Genomic DNA, 18150 nt, shown 5'->3' on the forward strand with positions numbered 1-18150 from the left:
CAAAGATATAAAACATTAAGGAATTGACTTACTGATGTACACGCATAATTTTTTTTGCAAGTATGTTATCTTAGAGAGTGCTCAGGTGCTGGCACAAGCTGCATGACAGTGGAGTCACCATCCCTGGAAGCGTTCAAGAAACATTTGAATGTTGTACTGAGGGACATGGTTTAGTGGGAAATGTTGGTGGACAGTTGGACTGGATGATCTTAGTGGTCTTTTCCAACCTTGGTGATTCTGTGATTCCACGATCCTTCTGATTTTATTGCTTATAGTTGTTTTGCTTCTTTCAGGGTCCTGAACTTGTAAAAAGAAGTGAAAAACTGCTGTCAGCCTAAAGAGCTCATTTAGCATATTGGAAGATATTGGCTGAATGCTATGTAGTTGCACAAATTAAATACTAAGCATACCTTTTCTAAATATTCATGAAGTATAAATAGGACAATATGAGTTATCATAGTGGAAAATACTGTGCTGTGGTTCTTACCCTACAAACCCTAATGAAATCAGTACAATTTTCACCAGCTATAATTCTGCCAATGCCTGATTTTCCACCATCAACAAATTAAAGGGGAGCCTCCAGTGAAACATCACGTTTTGAGAAAAATCTGACAAGCTATGAAACTGTAAATGTAGTCTGCCTTCAGATCTGAGCCTAACAGAAATTTATATAAGTGTATGAATTTTATTCAGATGTGGAAGAAACTTCTGTGATAACTTAATGTGTAGTTCAGATGCCCTTGATTCAAAACAATCATGAACATGTAAAATTTAAACCGAAGCAAATAACTTAAACCCACTTGAATCCAAAAATAAGTTGCAACACAAAAGGTAACTGGATGGAAAATGAGGTTTTAAGTGTGTCCATAATCTTATGCTACAGAATATTATTTTTCTTGTATGAAATAGTCATAGAAAAAGAAAAAAGTAATCTAAACATTGGCTTCTTACAAAGCATAAAGAAAAACAAGATTGAAAAAATCTGACCATAACAACTTTTAAAATATTTTTGAATCACCAAATATTTTTGGGTATTTTAATAGGACTGTCTTTGAAATACAACACATTCGTTCACTAACAAGGGGCTGCTGTAGGGAACTGTAAAATTACCCTTAGGCACAGAAAGATTATCTTGGTCATCCCAAGCAGAGCAAGGAAGAAGATAGATGAGCAAAATGTCATTAAGATGAAATGTGACACTTCTGGTCAGCAGACAAACGTTTAGAGAAAGCACCAGAAGGCTGCTGAATTTAAAGTATATAATAAGAGATAATTTTTCAGAGTCAGATTGAAGAGGTTGACCAAATGAAGTCCTCTCATAATCCATCTTGTGTATATTGTTAGGCAACATTCTCATTAATGATATAGCGAAAGGAAAAATTATTCATTAAATTTGTGACAGTGAGGTGGACAGAGACTGTTGCAGATCTCATTGCAGCATTTCTGATGTCAAAATCATCTTGGTATGTTACACAAATAGCCTAGGAAAACACCAGCTGTGTTCTGTGAAAACAAATTAAACATTTGACATAAGTATAATTAAGCAACTGCAGTAGTACAGTATAGGAAAAATATTCATTACAGTGTTGAATGAATAACAATGCAGATAAAACAAATCACAAACTGATCAAGAGTCACTGATATATTGCTGCTAATTGAAGCCTAACATCATGCTTGCATGCTGGTGATACAAACACAATGCTAACCGATAAAACAGAAGAATGAGATATATCAAATATGCATCATGGTTTTGTTTTTCTCACCTTTCATCAGGACTTTGCTGAAGTACTTGAACAAATCCAGGGTCTCAGTTGCAGACAGAATTTCACTGAAAAGAAAGCAACAATTAACAGCCAAAGTTCCATTAAAAAAAAAAAAAAAAGGAAAACGAGACTAGATTGGGGTTGTGTGGTTTAGTAAGAAAGGTTTTAAGAACATGTGAGTCTTCACCTGTCGAAAAAGGCAGGTCGCAGGACAAAGATAGCCAGTCAGCACCTAGCAGGAAAAACAAAGCACTGGAATCAATGGTCTGGGAATAGTACGGAGCTTCAAAAGAGAGAGCACACACTACCCAAGTGCCAGTGACATTTTCAGACAGAAAAATAAATGAAGAGATCATCTAAGGCTTCTCTCAGCACAGTTTTCTCAGGATTTAATGCTCTGATGCACATCACTCTTCTGGAATCTGGGGGCTGGGTTTTGGTGGTGTTTCTGAAAAAAAAAAATAAAAAAATTATCTTTCTTCCTCTAAGTCTTCAAGTCAAAGTGATGACTTAGGGTTTTTCTCACTAGGTTGCTTAGTAGTAGCAAAATTATATAGTATTTTTTACGCTACTGTCTTCTTCATTATGTCTTAGGACTTGAATTTTTTTGTTCATCTTTGAATTTTTTCATTACTGCTACCTTGAGTATGGAATAACACTTTGGAATAAAATCTTCCTCTATTCTTGTCAGCATTTGTCAGAAACAGTTCATTTAAGCGACCGCAATATTCACACAACTCACACCACTGTAACAGAGCAGCTTTATTTCACTAGTGCTTTAAATCCAGCAACCTACATTTGTATTTGTGGTAGGCTCCATTGTTAGTTTTCCAGTACCATTTAGTCCCAATTCAGCAAGACAAGTGAACTCAATAGGATCCAAGTATTTAACATCAAATGATGGCAAAAAATGACTTGATTTAGGAACATACAGGATTGGATAATCTGCTTTGCAAACATTTTTCCACATGGTCAGTGCACTGGCACTATCTTTAGTTTTTCAAATCTCAGACCAAAGAACTGTGACTATACCGTGCTCCATTACTTTCACACTGCACATTCATACAACCACAAGCATTTACCAAGTGGAGCACAACAGAAATAGGCTAGCTACACAAAAAAAAACCGTAAATACTTTTTTTCTGGTTAAAACAATGAGAAGATGCAGACAGCCCTGCAGCACTTGCAGTTTTTCTGAGTGCAGGCTAGATTTTCTCCCTGCTCATAAGTTTGAGCTATCTGCATATTGTTCTGTGTTTCAGTTCTGATTTGCTCCTTAGAGTAATTTAGGCAGAACAAAGCAAGAAATACAGTCCAAGGGGGTCTGTTCCCATACTTTAGCATGGTTTCTAGTGTCTCAGTATGGCCAGTTAGTGCCAAAACATACCTGTCTGCAGCTGAACAAAAAATGACAGTGCTTGATTTGGTTCAAGCTGACAACAACTTCTTGGTTTCGGATAAGAACAAGACATGACCGTAGACTAACTACTTAAACTTCACTGAAATTTGACCTTACAAGCCCAACCTGTGATGGTTTATGGTGAGCTTCCTATCTCCTAAACACTTGGCTAATCAATGTATGAATGGTTCACTTGTGAAATTTCAGTGACATTTGCATGCATAACTCTGTTTCAATGAACTGACATTGGCACACCCAAGGCAACTGTTACAAATGCCATGCATCTTGCTTGAATTGTTTTTATTTCTCCCCTCTGTGTTCCCATGCCCATAATAATTTCCTCTGTAAGATTATAATAGATTGCATATTAAAATAAGCACCTGCCCCAAGCACAATAGTTTAATTAGCACGACGACTTCTCATTTTTTAGTTACCATCCAAGTAACATCACCTCACAGGGAGTACAGCTTTTCACACTTGATTTATTCCACATGATTTCTAGATATCATTTTCTGTAACCAATTCCCTTCCTCTCAGCACATACATCCTGTTATCTGCAGAAACCAAACACACTGCTGGGAGAAAATACAGACATCACATTAAAAAAAAGGTACTACAGGAGGGCACTTAATTGTGCACATTTTATTTACATCTCTACAATTTGAGCTTTACTATTCAGCATGATTGAACCACACAGGATCTGATAGAGGAATGCTGTACACTGTGCAACTGTCAGACTGTCCAGAAACTGCATCTGCAGAAGGATGCCAACCCCATCCTATAAGAATTGTGACGTCAGCCTCTCACTAAACACTTCTCTTTTCCTTTTCCAAATAGAAAACAGAGGAAGTAACATGGAATAATCTGTCTCAATGAAAACACGGGATGCCTTCTAGCACCCAGTCAAGCAAATGCCACAATACTTTGTGAGAATTCTTTGCAGCTTAAAATACATGTTAGATATACTTTTGCTCATACATTTAAGAGCTGAGTAGCCATGAAGATGGTGGACTTATATTTATATTCTTCAAACTTTGACTCAAAGGCTATATGAGTTAGGTACCTACCAATTGGAAGCCACTGGGCTTTCAGGTCTCTCTTGTGTAGGTATTTTTGTAAGCTATGTGAAATGCCTAACTGCAGTCTTAGATACATAAATACCTTTTGCCACTTAACTCTACAGAAAAGCTTCCTCCTAATAAAATTTATCATTTTTTCTAACAGAAGGAAAGTCAAATACTTTCTTTTCTTATTTTTGGCACAATTAGCACACTGGTTATTGCAACATTTTCATGTATACCAGACTCTTGGTAATGGTTTGGAAATTAGAAGATTTTAAAGCCTTGTGCTTTTTCAGCTCAGGATTTTTCCCGATCTGAAGTTTCAAGTTAGATTCAGACTTTGTCTTTTGGATGATTTAGTCCATCTTCTTAGGTGGTCCCCAACTTGTATTCCAGAGCCATAGTACAGTTTCAGTTGCAAAATTGTCAAAAAAGCACTTTGCACACCTTTGTGCCCTAAGTGCTCCTCAGTGATGGCACATTCAAGAAAACACAGACTTTCCTTTGCCAAAGGCAGTGGGTGGTAGTTGCAATATGCTAAATCACATCAAACAGTAGTCTCTGTTTTTTTAAAAGTTCGATTTTGAAGGTGCTGGCATATCACACGCTTCTCTTTAAGGTATCTGATAGAGAGAAAGAGAAGGAAAGGAAGAGAGAGAGAAAGAGAAATAAAGTGTTTAATCACACAGAATCCTTTAGAAAACATTTTTAACCTGAATTTTAACATTCTAGTTGAATGGGTAAAAAAAAGTTGCAGTGAAAGCCATTCTGACAGAAAATGGCAATAGCTTGTATTTTTTTTTTCTTTCCATTCCTGGCTATTTTTATTCAAAATGATTTGATGGACATTAGTTAGCAGATCCACAGCTAGTTTAGATTCACATTGGTTTCGACCCCATAGTTTCAGAGCGACTGGTGTGGCTCTAATCTCCAGCTGTTGTGAATACTGAGCTACCATTAAAACCACACGTCATTTTTCAGAAATTAAGTTCTAAAGGATATTCTTCTGCATCTGGAGTTCTGCATCTATCTAAATTGAATGCAGTGACACTTAACTAGTACCACAATATTTACTGCATTTACACATTCCAGGGAAATACACAGCAGCAAGTAGAAACTGAAGTACCAATCTAAGGCTCAGAAGACATCCAAAGCACAACAGAAGTGACCCCAGGGCTCCCAGTTTTATGGAAAAACTCCAACCTTCTATAAATGGTTTGGAATTTACTCTGGTATCTTCCACAGCAACAGCTCATTTAGGGATGCAGGATACAGAAACAATTGTGATTCCCACAAAGTTCAGTGTAAGCAGTAACTGCACCCCGATACATAAAAGCATTAATCTATTGAACCAAACTATAACTGTAAGAATTCTAATGGACTGAAAGTGATTCCCCCTAATTTCACTTCTATTTACTTTGCAATTGTCTGTTGAATCTCCTGTTCTTCTTCTTTGTTTATTCTGTGCAGAATTGATTCCAAAAAGGGGAGATGAAATTGAATATATTGAGCAACCTATCAAGAAAATGAAGAGAAATGCTCATTAGTGACTATGTTAACTGGGAAAAATACTGTGAACTGTAAGAATGATGATATACATACATCACTGCTGACCTCTTCCACATCCCTGTCCATGAGAAAAAACTTGGCAACCTTCTCTGATGGCCCCTGCAGGAGTCTGTGCAACAAGGGAATGTCTCCACTTCTCAGCTGCTTCTTTTCTGAGATTTAAAAGCAATGCACTGATATATAGAGTATACAATAGTTCTTCTAAATACTAGATGCATTTGGAAGTCTTGTTTCTTGGCAAAGTTTCTATCTTTGCCTGATGTGCAATTAGTATGGGTATAACAAGTCTCTAATGCACATTCTCAGGAAGCTGTGGCACCTACATTTATACTACCATATGCCAGTGTCTTTCAAAATGCAACACAAAGGAGTTGCAGTTTAGGTAATCAAGTATGTGTTTAAGAGATTACTTCTAGGCCTGACAATGCGGCTGTAACTCACTGAAACAAAAATCACTTTATAATTTTCAAACATCCTTTCAAACTCACATTTTGACATTTCTCTCAGTTCTCCCATTCTCTTAAGTATTATTTTTAACAAAAAAAAAAGTTTCAAGAAGAAATAGAGTCATAATGCATTGTGAAAGTGGGCATTTTCTATTTAAATTGAATACTTTGAACTAGACATCTGGGGGATACATGACTATGTCTCAAAATTGTGAAGTCCAAATGAAGTGTGTTTAGTCTGGTTTTCACCAGGTTAGCATTTCAAAGCCAAGCTGGGTATCTTTTAGCACTCCCTAAAACCCTTATGTCCCTTTTCCAATTAAAATATTCCATAACAGCGACAGATGAAAACTGGCATCCCAAGACTGCCATGTGGTCATCTAGAACAGAAGTTACAGCAGAAGAGCATCTCAAGTAGATGTTAATTACAGGAACAGCTGAGGTTTGCTTAGTAGAAGCAGCCATACTCACAGCACTCAAAGTACCCAGAACACATTTATTCAGGTTTTCCTCTCCATCAGAGAAGCGCACATATCTAAGGGGTCCCAGTAAAGCAAAAATGCTGTGTTTAGGCACTGTGAGCAAGGACAGATGCTTGTGATGAATCCTGTCACTCCAAGGTAAGCAGTCCCCCCATGTACACAGAAGATAAATAGAAATGAAATGACCCCACAATAATATCTGGCTTACCTCCAGACACATGGATAATATAAAGTGCAAATTCATGGGGACTGTTTTCTATCTGTAAACACAAAACCAAAACACTATTCAGACTGACTGATATGTTTCCTGAACATTTCATCAGCAGCAGATATGCTAGATGCTTCTCAACTCAATGTTAAATTAAAACCCACAAACTAGGACTTTGTTAGAAGTTAGAAGACACTTTTTGTTTGGATAAAATTCAAAGCTGCGCTGCCATTACCTTTGTCCTTCTACTCCACTGCCTTATGATTGCCAATACTACCATATTGCCTAAAGGAGCAACACACACCATCTTAGACAAAAAGCGATCTTTCCAGAGTTTCCTTTCAGTATCCGTAATTATTTCATACAGCTTTCTTTTCAGATGATAGTCAAGTTTTCCGATAATATTATCACTAACACAGCAACCTGTGATCTCTTCCAATCCACTTACCTGCACCACCAGTTCAGAAAAAAGGGGTCTACTTCAAAAATTATTTTTCAATATATGCTGTACAACTGTATATAAGTCAAGCCACACAGAACAGAGCACAGAGTGCCATTTTTAAATTTGGCTTTCTGGATCTCTGTGTGCCTGGATCCAATACAGTGTGCATACCAGGCACTCATGCTAAACAATGGTTACTTTTTGCTTTCAGAAAAATACAATTACTAGGGCCTATCACTAGGGGGAAGCACAGTCAAACATCCTTTTTCTGCGCTGAATAACGCTGAAGGTGCAATTTCCTCTCCAGTACATGAAGGCATAAAGAAGCCATTCACTAGTTCTTCCTTCACTGCAAATTACATATCTTTTCTAAGCATATCTAGTCATTAAGCATTTGTAAAATAAAAGCAACACTCCCCTCACCTATGGCTTACTTTCATGTACATATGCTCTATTTCATGTATTATGATTCCAGTTATTTCCTGCTTTTCAAACAGGACTGGTGGGACACTGATCAAGTTATCATTTCTAGAATGTAGTTGCACTGGCTTCTGTAAGCATGCAGTTACCTTGAACTTTCGAAGCAATTGTTCTATTACTTCTCTTGTTCTCATGTGGCTGTTAATTCTTATCTTGGTTTCTGATCCAGAAGCTGGAGTGAAAACTGATGTCTAAGAAAAACAGCAAAAGGCTGTGAATACGAGGACTCCCGCAATCAACAGTTGAGACTCAAAAGAATCTAAACCAGTGCAGCTCTGGGATGAAGCAAACTGTCAAGTACATTGTCAGTGTTGCTGGGAAGGCACACGGTGTGCTCAGGAGAAGGGAATGCATGCCCCCAAGAAGGAAGGATCACTGTGGACTCTTTGTAGCCCTGACCAAACCACACTGTTGCTGTGTGCACTTGAAACCTTCCTCCCTGGGGCTAGAGGCCAAAGCCCAAGGACACAGGCATGGCCATATGGAGGGACCAAGTGGGGAATGTCCCCCTGGCTAAGGTGATGCAGGGTAGGTCCAGAAGCTCATGAGGGGTTTTATTCTGCTCCAGTACCCAAACCTCAGGTGAAGAAAAACAACTGTCTACATCTGTACCTCATAGTTGTAGAAGTGGCCATTAATAGAAAATCTGTGAGTCTCCACTTCTGTTCTTGCAATCATGGGGAACCTGGTCCTCTTCCTTACAGCTGCAGCACTGCTGACCGCCCTGGGCAGGGTAGCACAGTCATGTTCCTGCTCGCTCTTGGACTTCAGAGTGTTGCTTTCATAATATGAATAACCTAGACAGAATGAAACTGCATCAGCATATTGTACAGCTGCACCTTGCTCCTTGCCAATACCAACACAGGGAGAAGGTTCGTGGTGGAGGGATTTATTTTGTTTTACATTTCTGGGAGGGAGTTGGGCATGGGCACACAATGAAGAGTAATAGGCTGCTTGCAGTGGCCACAGGCAACAATTGCCACTTTTTCTACTTCTCAGGAATGTTTTTTTTTTTGGTAAAAACACAGCCTATTAGTACATATAATTTGAAAAGTTATCAGTACAGCCATATTTTCACCAACCAGTCATATGTCACTATTTCAGCAACATATAAGAGATGGTAAACAGATTGAGAAAAATTACCCTTTGCTGAGATCTAATATGCAAAATTATTTCTGCAGTTACAGAACAAAGATCTTAGTGAACACAAGAGCACAGACACTAACTTTTCTCAGAGTTCAGCTTCTCTTCAGTAGATTTCAATGTCTCCCCGCTAATATGATGCAGATCATCAAATTCTCCCCATCGTGTCATTCCTCTGAAATAACAAACCTACATTCACTTAGTGAATTCAATTTATCCTGTATCCAGGCTTCAGATAACACATTCCTATCCCTGTTCAAAACTTTACGGAACATGATTACAGCCTTCAATGTGGCATACAAAGTAAGTCATTTTAGTTCATGTCATAATCAAATTTCTGTTCATTTAAAAAAAAAAAAAAAAATGGCGCAATTAGGGATCCCAAACGTAACAAAATCCTATTTAGATTGAAAGTTGAACATGACAGCCCTTAAGTTATTTGCAGTAATTCTTTGCATATTTCACGGCAATGTTGTAGATCGACCACAGGTAGGATGACATGCAGACACACAGGAAAAAAAAAATACTTGGACATTTAAATAGTCACAGGGCATGTATGAAATATTGTACAGCTTTCCAAACCGTTTCTGTAGGACAGCAAGGATTTCAAGCCATCTGTTGAGAAGAATGCCTGTTTTGAAGACTAACTTTTCCTATGTCATTATTTCCATAATTCATTGAATAAAGTCTCTAGCAAAAATCTTTGGCCAGTTACTGCTGTGACCAACAATAATCCAGTTTGTAAGAAAATAGTTTAAAAAAAAAAAAAAAGTATTTCCTATAACTAGTCAAAACAATATTCAACTAACTCCAATGAGCATGCCAAACAACTATCTCAGTTTTGTTCCATGCATTTAAAAAGTTCAATTAAGATCAAACAATCAAGCTTTTCTGCATACCTTAAAGCATGTCAGGGCAGTTTCACATTTCTGCGATCATGAATTAATATTTACTTTAAAGATCCGCATTTGCTACCAGTCATACACTCTTGAAAGAATAAAAGGCAAAGAGAAATTTAACTGCTTGACTGGATTGTATCATACAAGACAGCTGTAACCGGTAACAAGAGACCTACTAAAGGTAAGCAAAGAGAACCAGATTTTCCTCAAGTTCATTGCTGGTTACTCCTCGCCAGGTTTCCCACTAATTTCAAGAGCAAGAGACAAGGAAGAAGAATGTCCCTGGTTTTACTGGAGATAAGCAGCTGCAATTATGATAGAATTAAACCCACAGTTCAAATATATACCACATGCAATCTAAGACAACAAATAATTAAGAAAAGGAGCTCTTAAGTACAGAATTTACTAGGGAATCATTCAGGGTAAATATTGGCTCAGCCTCCATATTGCACATTACTCAGCTTCTGCTTGTCAGATGTAATTCCAAATTTACCAATCAAGGCTTGGGAAACAGTATTAAAAACAGAAAAAGGAAATATTCTAAGCACTTATGCTATTTATTTATTTAAAGATCTGGGAAATCTAGCAGGATTCAGATCAACATAGAACACTCATAGGCAGATGTCTGAAGGAACAGCTCATCTGTTTACATCTCTAGGGTTTTTAACATCAGATTTTGCATGGACTAAATATTCATTTCCTGGCTTTAACTTTGCCCTGAGAAGCAATGGTGTCATGTCTGAAACATCTGAGAAGTAACCTAGCACAGACAATAATTTAGTACTAATCTACCAGCTTTCTGCTTCATGGTATAGAATGTGTACCACTAGGCATTTTTTTCAGGTGCTGCATGTTACTGGATGTACAGATTCTTATTTTCAAAAACATTTTTTTGTACATAAATTTCCCAGTGCTTGCATGTGAACAATCAGTATAGACAAGAGCAGCTTCCTCCTTCACCTTCTTGAAAATTCTCAAGCAGAAAGCCAGAGCAAGATGCATCTTTCTGTCCAGCAGAGGTGAAAGGCCAGTTCATTTACACCTGGTGAAGAGCACTGCTCCACACAGTCAACCTGATGTTGCAGCCTTTGGGAAATCTAGGATATGCAACTATATCCCAGATAAGCCATAGCCTTTGAAGCCACCTTCATGAGCTGTCTTGAAACATCAGCCATCCCCCCTTCTTAACATGTTACCTTTTACTGGGGAACAAGCCCACATTCTCTGTTGACTTCAATGTTACAAAAGAGGGTATCTGCTTCTCATCCTGAATTTTTAAGCGGATAGGATGTCGAACTCCCCAAAATATTGATAAGATTCCTTCAATAAATGGTTTACTTCCTTCTCGCTGTTGGGGGGGAAGAAAGAATTAAAAAGGAGCACTGCATCATAGTAGAGCCATAGAAATTCCCTTCAGTTAAACAGGAATGCACTGAAATCGCTCATGCTGACACAGACCTGGAAACAGGTCACACAGAGAGGTTGTGAAATCTCTGTCTTTAGAGATTTCCAAAACTCAGCTCACTAAAGCCAGAGCTGACTTCACCTAGTGTCAGCATTACTCCGAACAGGAGGCTGGATTAGATAACTCTTCCAGAGGCTCTTTCCAACCAACATTTCCACAATCATAGGCAATTAGAAATCAAATCTTATTTGTTCTGCTTGGGTGAGTAGTTCTTTTGGAACAAAGGGGGAGAATAATTGCTATCAAAGAGGAAAGACAACATTAATGAAGTCACCCTCACTGAGGTAGGGCAATGCAACATTGTTATTGATGCCCATTCTTGCTGACAACAAATTTGGTCACTAGGTCTCTGAGTAGAATGAACCGTGACAGACAGCTGAATACTTCCAGTTTTCAGACAATATTTGCCTAGAAATTCTCTAAGAGTCCTTCTCATTCTAATGCAGAAACATCTTCTGATGCTGAAGGATATTCAGACTGCTAAGCCAGGGGCTTTGGTATCATAGGCACAACTCATGCTTTCCGCAGTCCTTCAGATACACAGACTCTTCTGGTCTCCACAGAAGGGACATTCCTGGGGCTACGGTGCATTCTCTATGCTGAAGGTTCACATTTGAAGAGAGACTGATAACCTGCAAATCAACTCAACTGATGGCAGCCCTGCCATTACAAACTGCCTGTTCCAGCAGAAGGGATAGGGGAGGATCTGCATGTTGCAGAAAGCTTTGCAGTTTAGCTCCCTCCCAGCTAATGAACTGAGACTTGAGAGGTTGACCCAAAGAATGATTTTCTGTGACTGGGATTTCAAGGAAATCTCACTCAATGATCTCAAATTCCCACTCGTCTGAACTTACCTTTTTCACCTCTCTTCTCACATACTCTTGACAATAGCATTTGCTGGGGTGTTTTGGTTATAGTGATATATTTCATCTAACATAATAAGGCACAATGTGTATCCTACATTGTTCAGTCTAACTCTGTTAAGCACCAGCACCCATCAGTATGTTTTCAACTATTACTTTATACTTCTTGTATCCTTTTTGTTTCATTTTCACACAGATCCTTACCTGATCATATGACAATTGCAGATTTTCTTGATCAGAATAATAAGAGTTATAGACCTTCAGAAGAGAATGGAGCTGTTCTCTAGGATAAAAGACCACGATAAAATTAATCATTTTTAAACATCTCTACTACTGTAAAATCCAGGGCTTATGTGGCAGAGTACTGCTTTTTTTTTTTTTTTTTTTTTTTTCTCAATCTCTGTTACCCACTGAACATTTGAATAGGTTAGTAATTAATAAGTCTTCCAGGAGTAAAATTTTGTCAGAATACTAGGTTGCCCATAAGTTACTTTTTTAAAGACCTGATACACAGAGGAAATGAATTAGTTGGTCTTAAATGACATTAATAGCACTGCCCTAGAATAATTGGTACTTTGAACTTCTGCTAGAGTGAGGGGGAAGCAAACAGGAACAATGCTCCCATACAAAATGTTGCAGAAGATTTAATTAGGTTACAATTTGTTTTCTCCACATGATAGTTTTCAATGCATTTTTGCTTTTACATTTATTCTTCATCAAAGTGACTACAGTGTGCCTTGACAAAATAATTCAGTTTCCTTCTGCTTGCAACATTACAGCTTCACTAAGAGGAGAAAGGCTATATGAAGAAAACATCTGTCTACAAGCCAGCGTTATAACCAAGCCCATTGTATCAGACTTCAAACAGAAAGCTGCTCTACAATTTAAAAAAGCACAGCATAACCTTCTCCTGTGAAAATGCTTCACAGAGCAAACCCCAAGCAGTCTGTGGGCACACACACTGTGCTACTACATCCCAGCTAGATCACACATCTAACAGCTGTAGTGCTACCAAAACCCACAGTGCTGACACTGCAGCTCACATGGGCCTTGCAGATAGGGAAGAAGCAATAAATACTGTGCTGCACAAATATGAAATAGCGAGTGCTCAGGCACCAGCACTCTGCAAAAGTGACTTCTGGTCACTGTTCTATACCAGCAGACAGTGCTGTGCTGTACCACACAAGAAGGTACCCAGGGGAGTACCCTCCTCAGAGCCAGTCTGCTTGAATTACAACTGAAGGTTGAGTTTGGTTAAAGCACCCTGCTTTTTAGTATTGCTTTTGAAGAATACCACACACCACGCTGACAGAGCCCAAAGGAGAGCGGAGGAAGTAAGAAGTGCTATGAGCCATGAAGAAAAAAAGCAAGCTGCAGCTCAAGCTAGAAGAGCCTGAACAGAAAAACAGATGATGAGTATTTTCAGCATCAAGAAACATTCTTCCCAGATCAGTTAAACAACTTTCAAAGGTTATTTAAACTACAATTCAAGAAGGTAATTTCTACCTGCATGGATAAAAACTGGCCAGAGAGACATGATCACCTTACTGATGATGATTAAGAATTAACTGAAATGACTAACAATCAAGATTGTCGCATGGTCTGACATGCAGTGGTGAGTGAAAACACCAAGCTTACTTCCAAATATCATCTATTTTTCCATACTGTCTAGCATAAATATTATAACAGAAATACTAAAACAGCAAATGAAAGCTTATCTCACAGCAAAGTTACACAGAGACTTAAAGAAATCATTCAAAACCCAAATACTATCAGAAGTGCTACTACAGCTTCTACACCAATTTCAAGCATAAATAGAAAAACTATAAGAACTGACTTATAGCAGCATCACTGAATCAAATCATACATAGCAACCACACACAGTAGAAATTAAGTTTTATATACTGCAAAAGTCATAGAGTTCACCAAGAAAATTCCAGATGTAGCAGCATTCTGAATGAGGCGGTATGCAAAGTATTAAACACTTCTATAAGACGTACATTTAGAGAGGGAATTAACAACATAATATTAGGGAAGAGGAAACGTTGGATGAAGCATTTGGGGAGAATTTTTCATGTTTGTTTTCCTGTATCAATCACAATACACCCACACCCTAGAATACACAAGGGCACTATCACTGGTGACAGTGGCACCTTTATCAGAGATGATGAGCTGAAGAGCAACCTCCCCTAGAAGTATGACCAGCCTATCGGCCATTGCAAAGCAGTTAGGAAAGAGATTTTCAGGGATGAAATGAACACTATTTCATAGTATCTCTCTGCTATCCAGTCTCCATGACTGCTGTAAGCAGATATCTTACAGTCTTGTGCCTGCCCCTTCTTTCCATTTCTATGTATCCAGAGCGTTTGGGCAAAAGCATTTCTGAATGACACTAACTGCACTTGGTAGTGCCCTGCTGCTTAGTGATCCTTGTCCCTCCCTGTGAGAGGGAGCAAGAAGGGCGAAGAGAAGCAGGGCTTTTATTCAGTAGCTAATACTAGGGCAAGGTCTGCAGCGCTGATCTCAAACTGCATTCCTCTCTAAGGCTCTGGATGTAAATTATTTACTTCATTAACTTGCTGCAGTTCCCAAAATATATTTTGAGTGGCTCTATCAAGCCTGTTGGGCTCCAAAACCACACTTTCAGCATCCACCTTAAGTCACTTTGACCTTAAACCCTAGAAAAACAGGTGGTGAAAGCCCTTTTTCCCCCCACTGTGTTGGAATAACTCATTCCTGGTTCTGAGTCTTCTGAGCTATGAGGGATTATATTCAGGTCATTCCACCAAAAGTGAAAATAATAACAGACTTAGATATGAATCAGGCACATGAAAAACTCTCATCACACTGGCTAAATGGAAGCAAGATTAAGCATGTCTTGGCCTCAGACAGGCAGAATCCAGATGCAACACAAAATTAAGGTACAAGTAAGAGATCCACATTTTTGATTGACATATGTTGTGATAGACCTGCTGATCTTGCTTTTAAGACACTGAATACTTAAGTCTTCTTTGCTTCACAACATAATATCTCAAGCAATCATTCCACTAACAGTTGTTACTTTGTGGGCTTTTGGAAGGTGGAAAGCTGTGGAGGTCAGTTCCCTGAGAACAAATTAAGAATACTTAAGGACTTGTGCCCTCTTGCAAGGCCTGTCTTTTAGGCCATGTTGGTTGCAAAGGCAATTGAAATCACAGGCTAAAAGCAAAGTGATTTAGTAAGGGTTGTAAAATGATAGAATTTTATAAGTTGGAAGGGTTCTTTAAAAGTTCATCTGGTCCAACTCCTCTGCAGTGAACAGAAACATCTATGGATACATCAGGTAGCTCAGAGCCCTGCCCAGCCTGACCTTCAATGTCTCCAGCGATGGGGCACCCACCACCTCTCCAAGCAACCTATTCCAGAGCCTCACCATCCTGATCATAAAAAACTTCTTTCTTACAGCTGTCTAAACCTCCCCTCTCTTAATTTGAAAGCATTTCCCCTTGTCCTATCACAACAGACTCTCCTAAAGAGTCTGTCTCCTTCCTTCTTATAGACATGCTTTAGATAATGAAAGGCTGCTGTCAGGTCTTCCTAGAGTCTTCTCTTCTCCAGACTGAACAGATCCAGCTCCTACAGCCTGCCCTAGTAGGGGAGGTATTCCATCCCTTTGATCATTTTTGTGCCCTCCTCTGGACCCAATCTAACAGGTCTATGTTTCTCCTGTACGGAAGACTCCAAATATGAACACAGCACTTCAGGTGAGGTCTCATCAGTGCAGAGTAGAGGGGAGGATCACTTCCCTTGACCTGCTGACCATGCTTCTTTTGATGAGTCCCACATACATATGACTTTCTGGGCTGTGAGGGCACATTGGTTTCTCACGTCCAGCTTACCAAACAACTCTATCCCCAAGTCCTTTTTGGCAGGGCTATAATCTATCCTTACATCCCAGGATTTGTTCTGATAGATAAGGTAACCACAACCCAGAAGACTGTGTGATGGACTCTGTTGAACCTTTCGTAGAGCATGCTCTGAAGATTTTTCTTCTGGAAAAGGCAAGAAACTAAGTAAACTTGCCATTAATTTCCACAGAAGTTTGCATAAATCTTTCAGGCTTCAGTCTTATATTAGTGGAACAAACAGTGATTAACCATGCAAGTTATTAGAAAAATCCTAAGAGAGAGACAAAACAATAGCTGACGTAGACTTTGTTCTTGTGTAGTGGAGAAGCATAAGGAAGTTTTTACTTCTTTTAGTCCAAAAAAGGAGTAATACATGCACTCTCCTACTAGCTCCAGATTGAGTCAGCGTAGCGCATCTTGGCTGAGAGGGCTCCAAGACTGCCCTAACAAAGAGGCAGATAGAATCATAGAATTGCTCAGATTGGAAAAGACCTTAAAGATCATCAAGTCCAACCCCAACCTAACCATACTACACTAATTTTAACAACCCTCCGCTAAATCATGTCCCTGAGCACCACATCCAAATGGTTTTTAAACACATCCAGGGATGGTGACTCAACCACCTCTCTGAAGAGCCTATTGCAGCACTTAACAACCTTGCCTGTAAAGAAGTTTTTCCTGATATCCAACCTAAAACTTCCCTGAAGCAACTTGAGGCCATTTCCCCTCGTCCTATCACCAGTGAGAAGAGACCAACCCTGCTCTCACTGTAAGCACCTTTCAGATATTGGAAGAGAGCAATGAGGTCTCCCCTCAGCCTCCTCTTCCCCAGACTAAAAGCCCCAGTTCCTTCAGTCTCTCCTCACAGGGCATATTCTCCAAGCCTTCTTGCCATTGGATCTGCTCCAGCACTTCAATGTCCTTTCTGCACTGAGATGCCCAAACTGAACACAGTACTCAAAGTGGGGCCTCACCAATGCTGAGTACAGGGGCAGGATTACCTCCCTACTCCTGCTCACCACACCATTCCTGATACAAGCCAGGATGCCATTGGCCTTCTTGGCCACCTTGGAAAACCGCTGGCTCACATTCAGCTGACTGTCTAACAGTGTATCAAGGTCCTGTTCCATCAGGCAGTTTTCCATCCACTTTTCTTCAAGCCTGTAGGGCTGCATGGGGTTGTTGTTAGAGTCTCCTCGCAGTTGTGCTGCCAGTAAAGTCAGCAACTCCATGGCATTGCCACAGTGTCCCTTGTAATGTGCCTTTGTGACAACAGCCAAACACAGCAATTAATGAAAGCCAGCATTAAATAACTGGAAGAATTATGTAGTGACAAAACAAGAAGTTAACATATAGTGCACTTTCACTGGTTTCTTCAGTAATGAAGGCAGGATATAAGGGAGCAGTTAGTCAAGCGCCCTCATGGTAAACCACGAAGAGCACACTGTATGTTCAATAATCCTGTAAGGTTTGCTTATATCCTCATCTGAGACCTATGCATTTATCCATAGATTTTTATAGCAGTTATGCTTAAAGTCATTATGAATTTTTTTCAGCCAGGTAAATGCAAATTTCATTCTGCAATTCCCAAGAATCAGACTTGCCACATCAGCAAGATTTGCATGGTATGACTGGAAGAAGAGCTGCATAACTGCCAATTCAAGGTGCAGAAGGAGGACGATAGCCTGCAAATTCTGTTGGAAGCAAGTCTGAGAGCACATTAAATCTACTAGTGAATCCAGAAACTTTTCTCCCCATAGCCCAAAGCAAGGAAACTTGAACAGCAGTTGTAACCGTGACTAACACAGAAGGGTGTTGACCTGGTTCATCTGGAACGTTTCACAGAATCGCAGAATCAGAGGGATTGGAAGGGCCTTTTGGAGATCATTTAGTCCAACCCCCTGCTAAAGTGAGATCCCTGGAGTAGGTTGCACACAAAAATGTCCAGGCAGGTTTTGAATACCTCCGGAGAAGGAAAATCCACAGCCCCTCTGAGTAGCCTTTTCCAGTGCTTAATCACCCTCACAGGAAAAGTTCTTCCTC

General features: G+C 39.3%; 2 protein-coding genes across 11 annotated transcripts in view; one reads left to right on the forward strand and one right to left on the reverse strand.

The window, feature by feature from the left end:
* Positions 1–429, forward strand: part of LOC100545878 (alpha-fetoprotein) — an 11888-nt gene extending 11459 nt beyond the window's left edge. For both annotated transcript variants that reach the window (XM_031553035.2, XM_085222705.1), the window contains exon 14: positions 294–429. In XM_031553035.2, coding sequence (XP_031408895.1) covers positions 294–338 — 45 coding nt within the window. In that variant the 3' untranslated portion in view covers positions 339–429. The remainder of the gene's footprint in view (positions 1–293) is intronic.
* RASSF6 (Ras association domain family member 6) overlaps positions 1–18150 on the reverse strand; it is a 106808-nt gene that overhangs the window by 24127 nt on the left and 64531 nt on the right. For 5 of the 9 annotated variants that reach the window (XM_085222706.1, XM_085222707.1, XM_085222711.1 and 2 more), the window contains 9 exons: positions 12425–12503; positions 11089–11240; positions 9077–9168; positions 8463–8647; positions 7940–8041; positions 6929–6980; positions 5826–5944; positions 5641–5738; positions 2511–4846 (listed from right to left, as the gene is read on the reverse strand). In XM_085222706.1, the coding sequence (XP_085078832.1) occupies positions 4771–4846; positions 5641–5738; positions 5826–5944; positions 6929–6980; positions 7940–8041; positions 8463–8647; positions 9077–9168; positions 11089–11240; positions 12425–12503 (955 nt within the window). In that variant the 3' untranslated portion in view covers positions 2511–4770. Of the gene's footprint in view, positions 1–32; positions 4847–5640; positions 5739–5825; positions 5945–6709; positions 6814–6928; positions 6981–7939; positions 8042–8462; positions 8648–9076; positions 9169–11088; positions 11241–12424; positions 12504–18150 lie in introns of those variants that run through there. The other 4 variants (XR_014882989.1, XM_085222709.1, XR_014882991.1 and 1 more) reach the window with 4 other exon arrangements.

The sequence above is a fragment of the Meleagris gallopavo genome, chromosome 4 (assembly GCF_905368555.1).
Source record: "Meleagris gallopavo chromosome 4, MGAL_WU_HG_1.1, whole genome shotgun sequence".
NCBI lineage: Eukaryota > Metazoa > Chordata > Aves > Galliformes > Phasianidae > Meleagris > Meleagris gallopavo.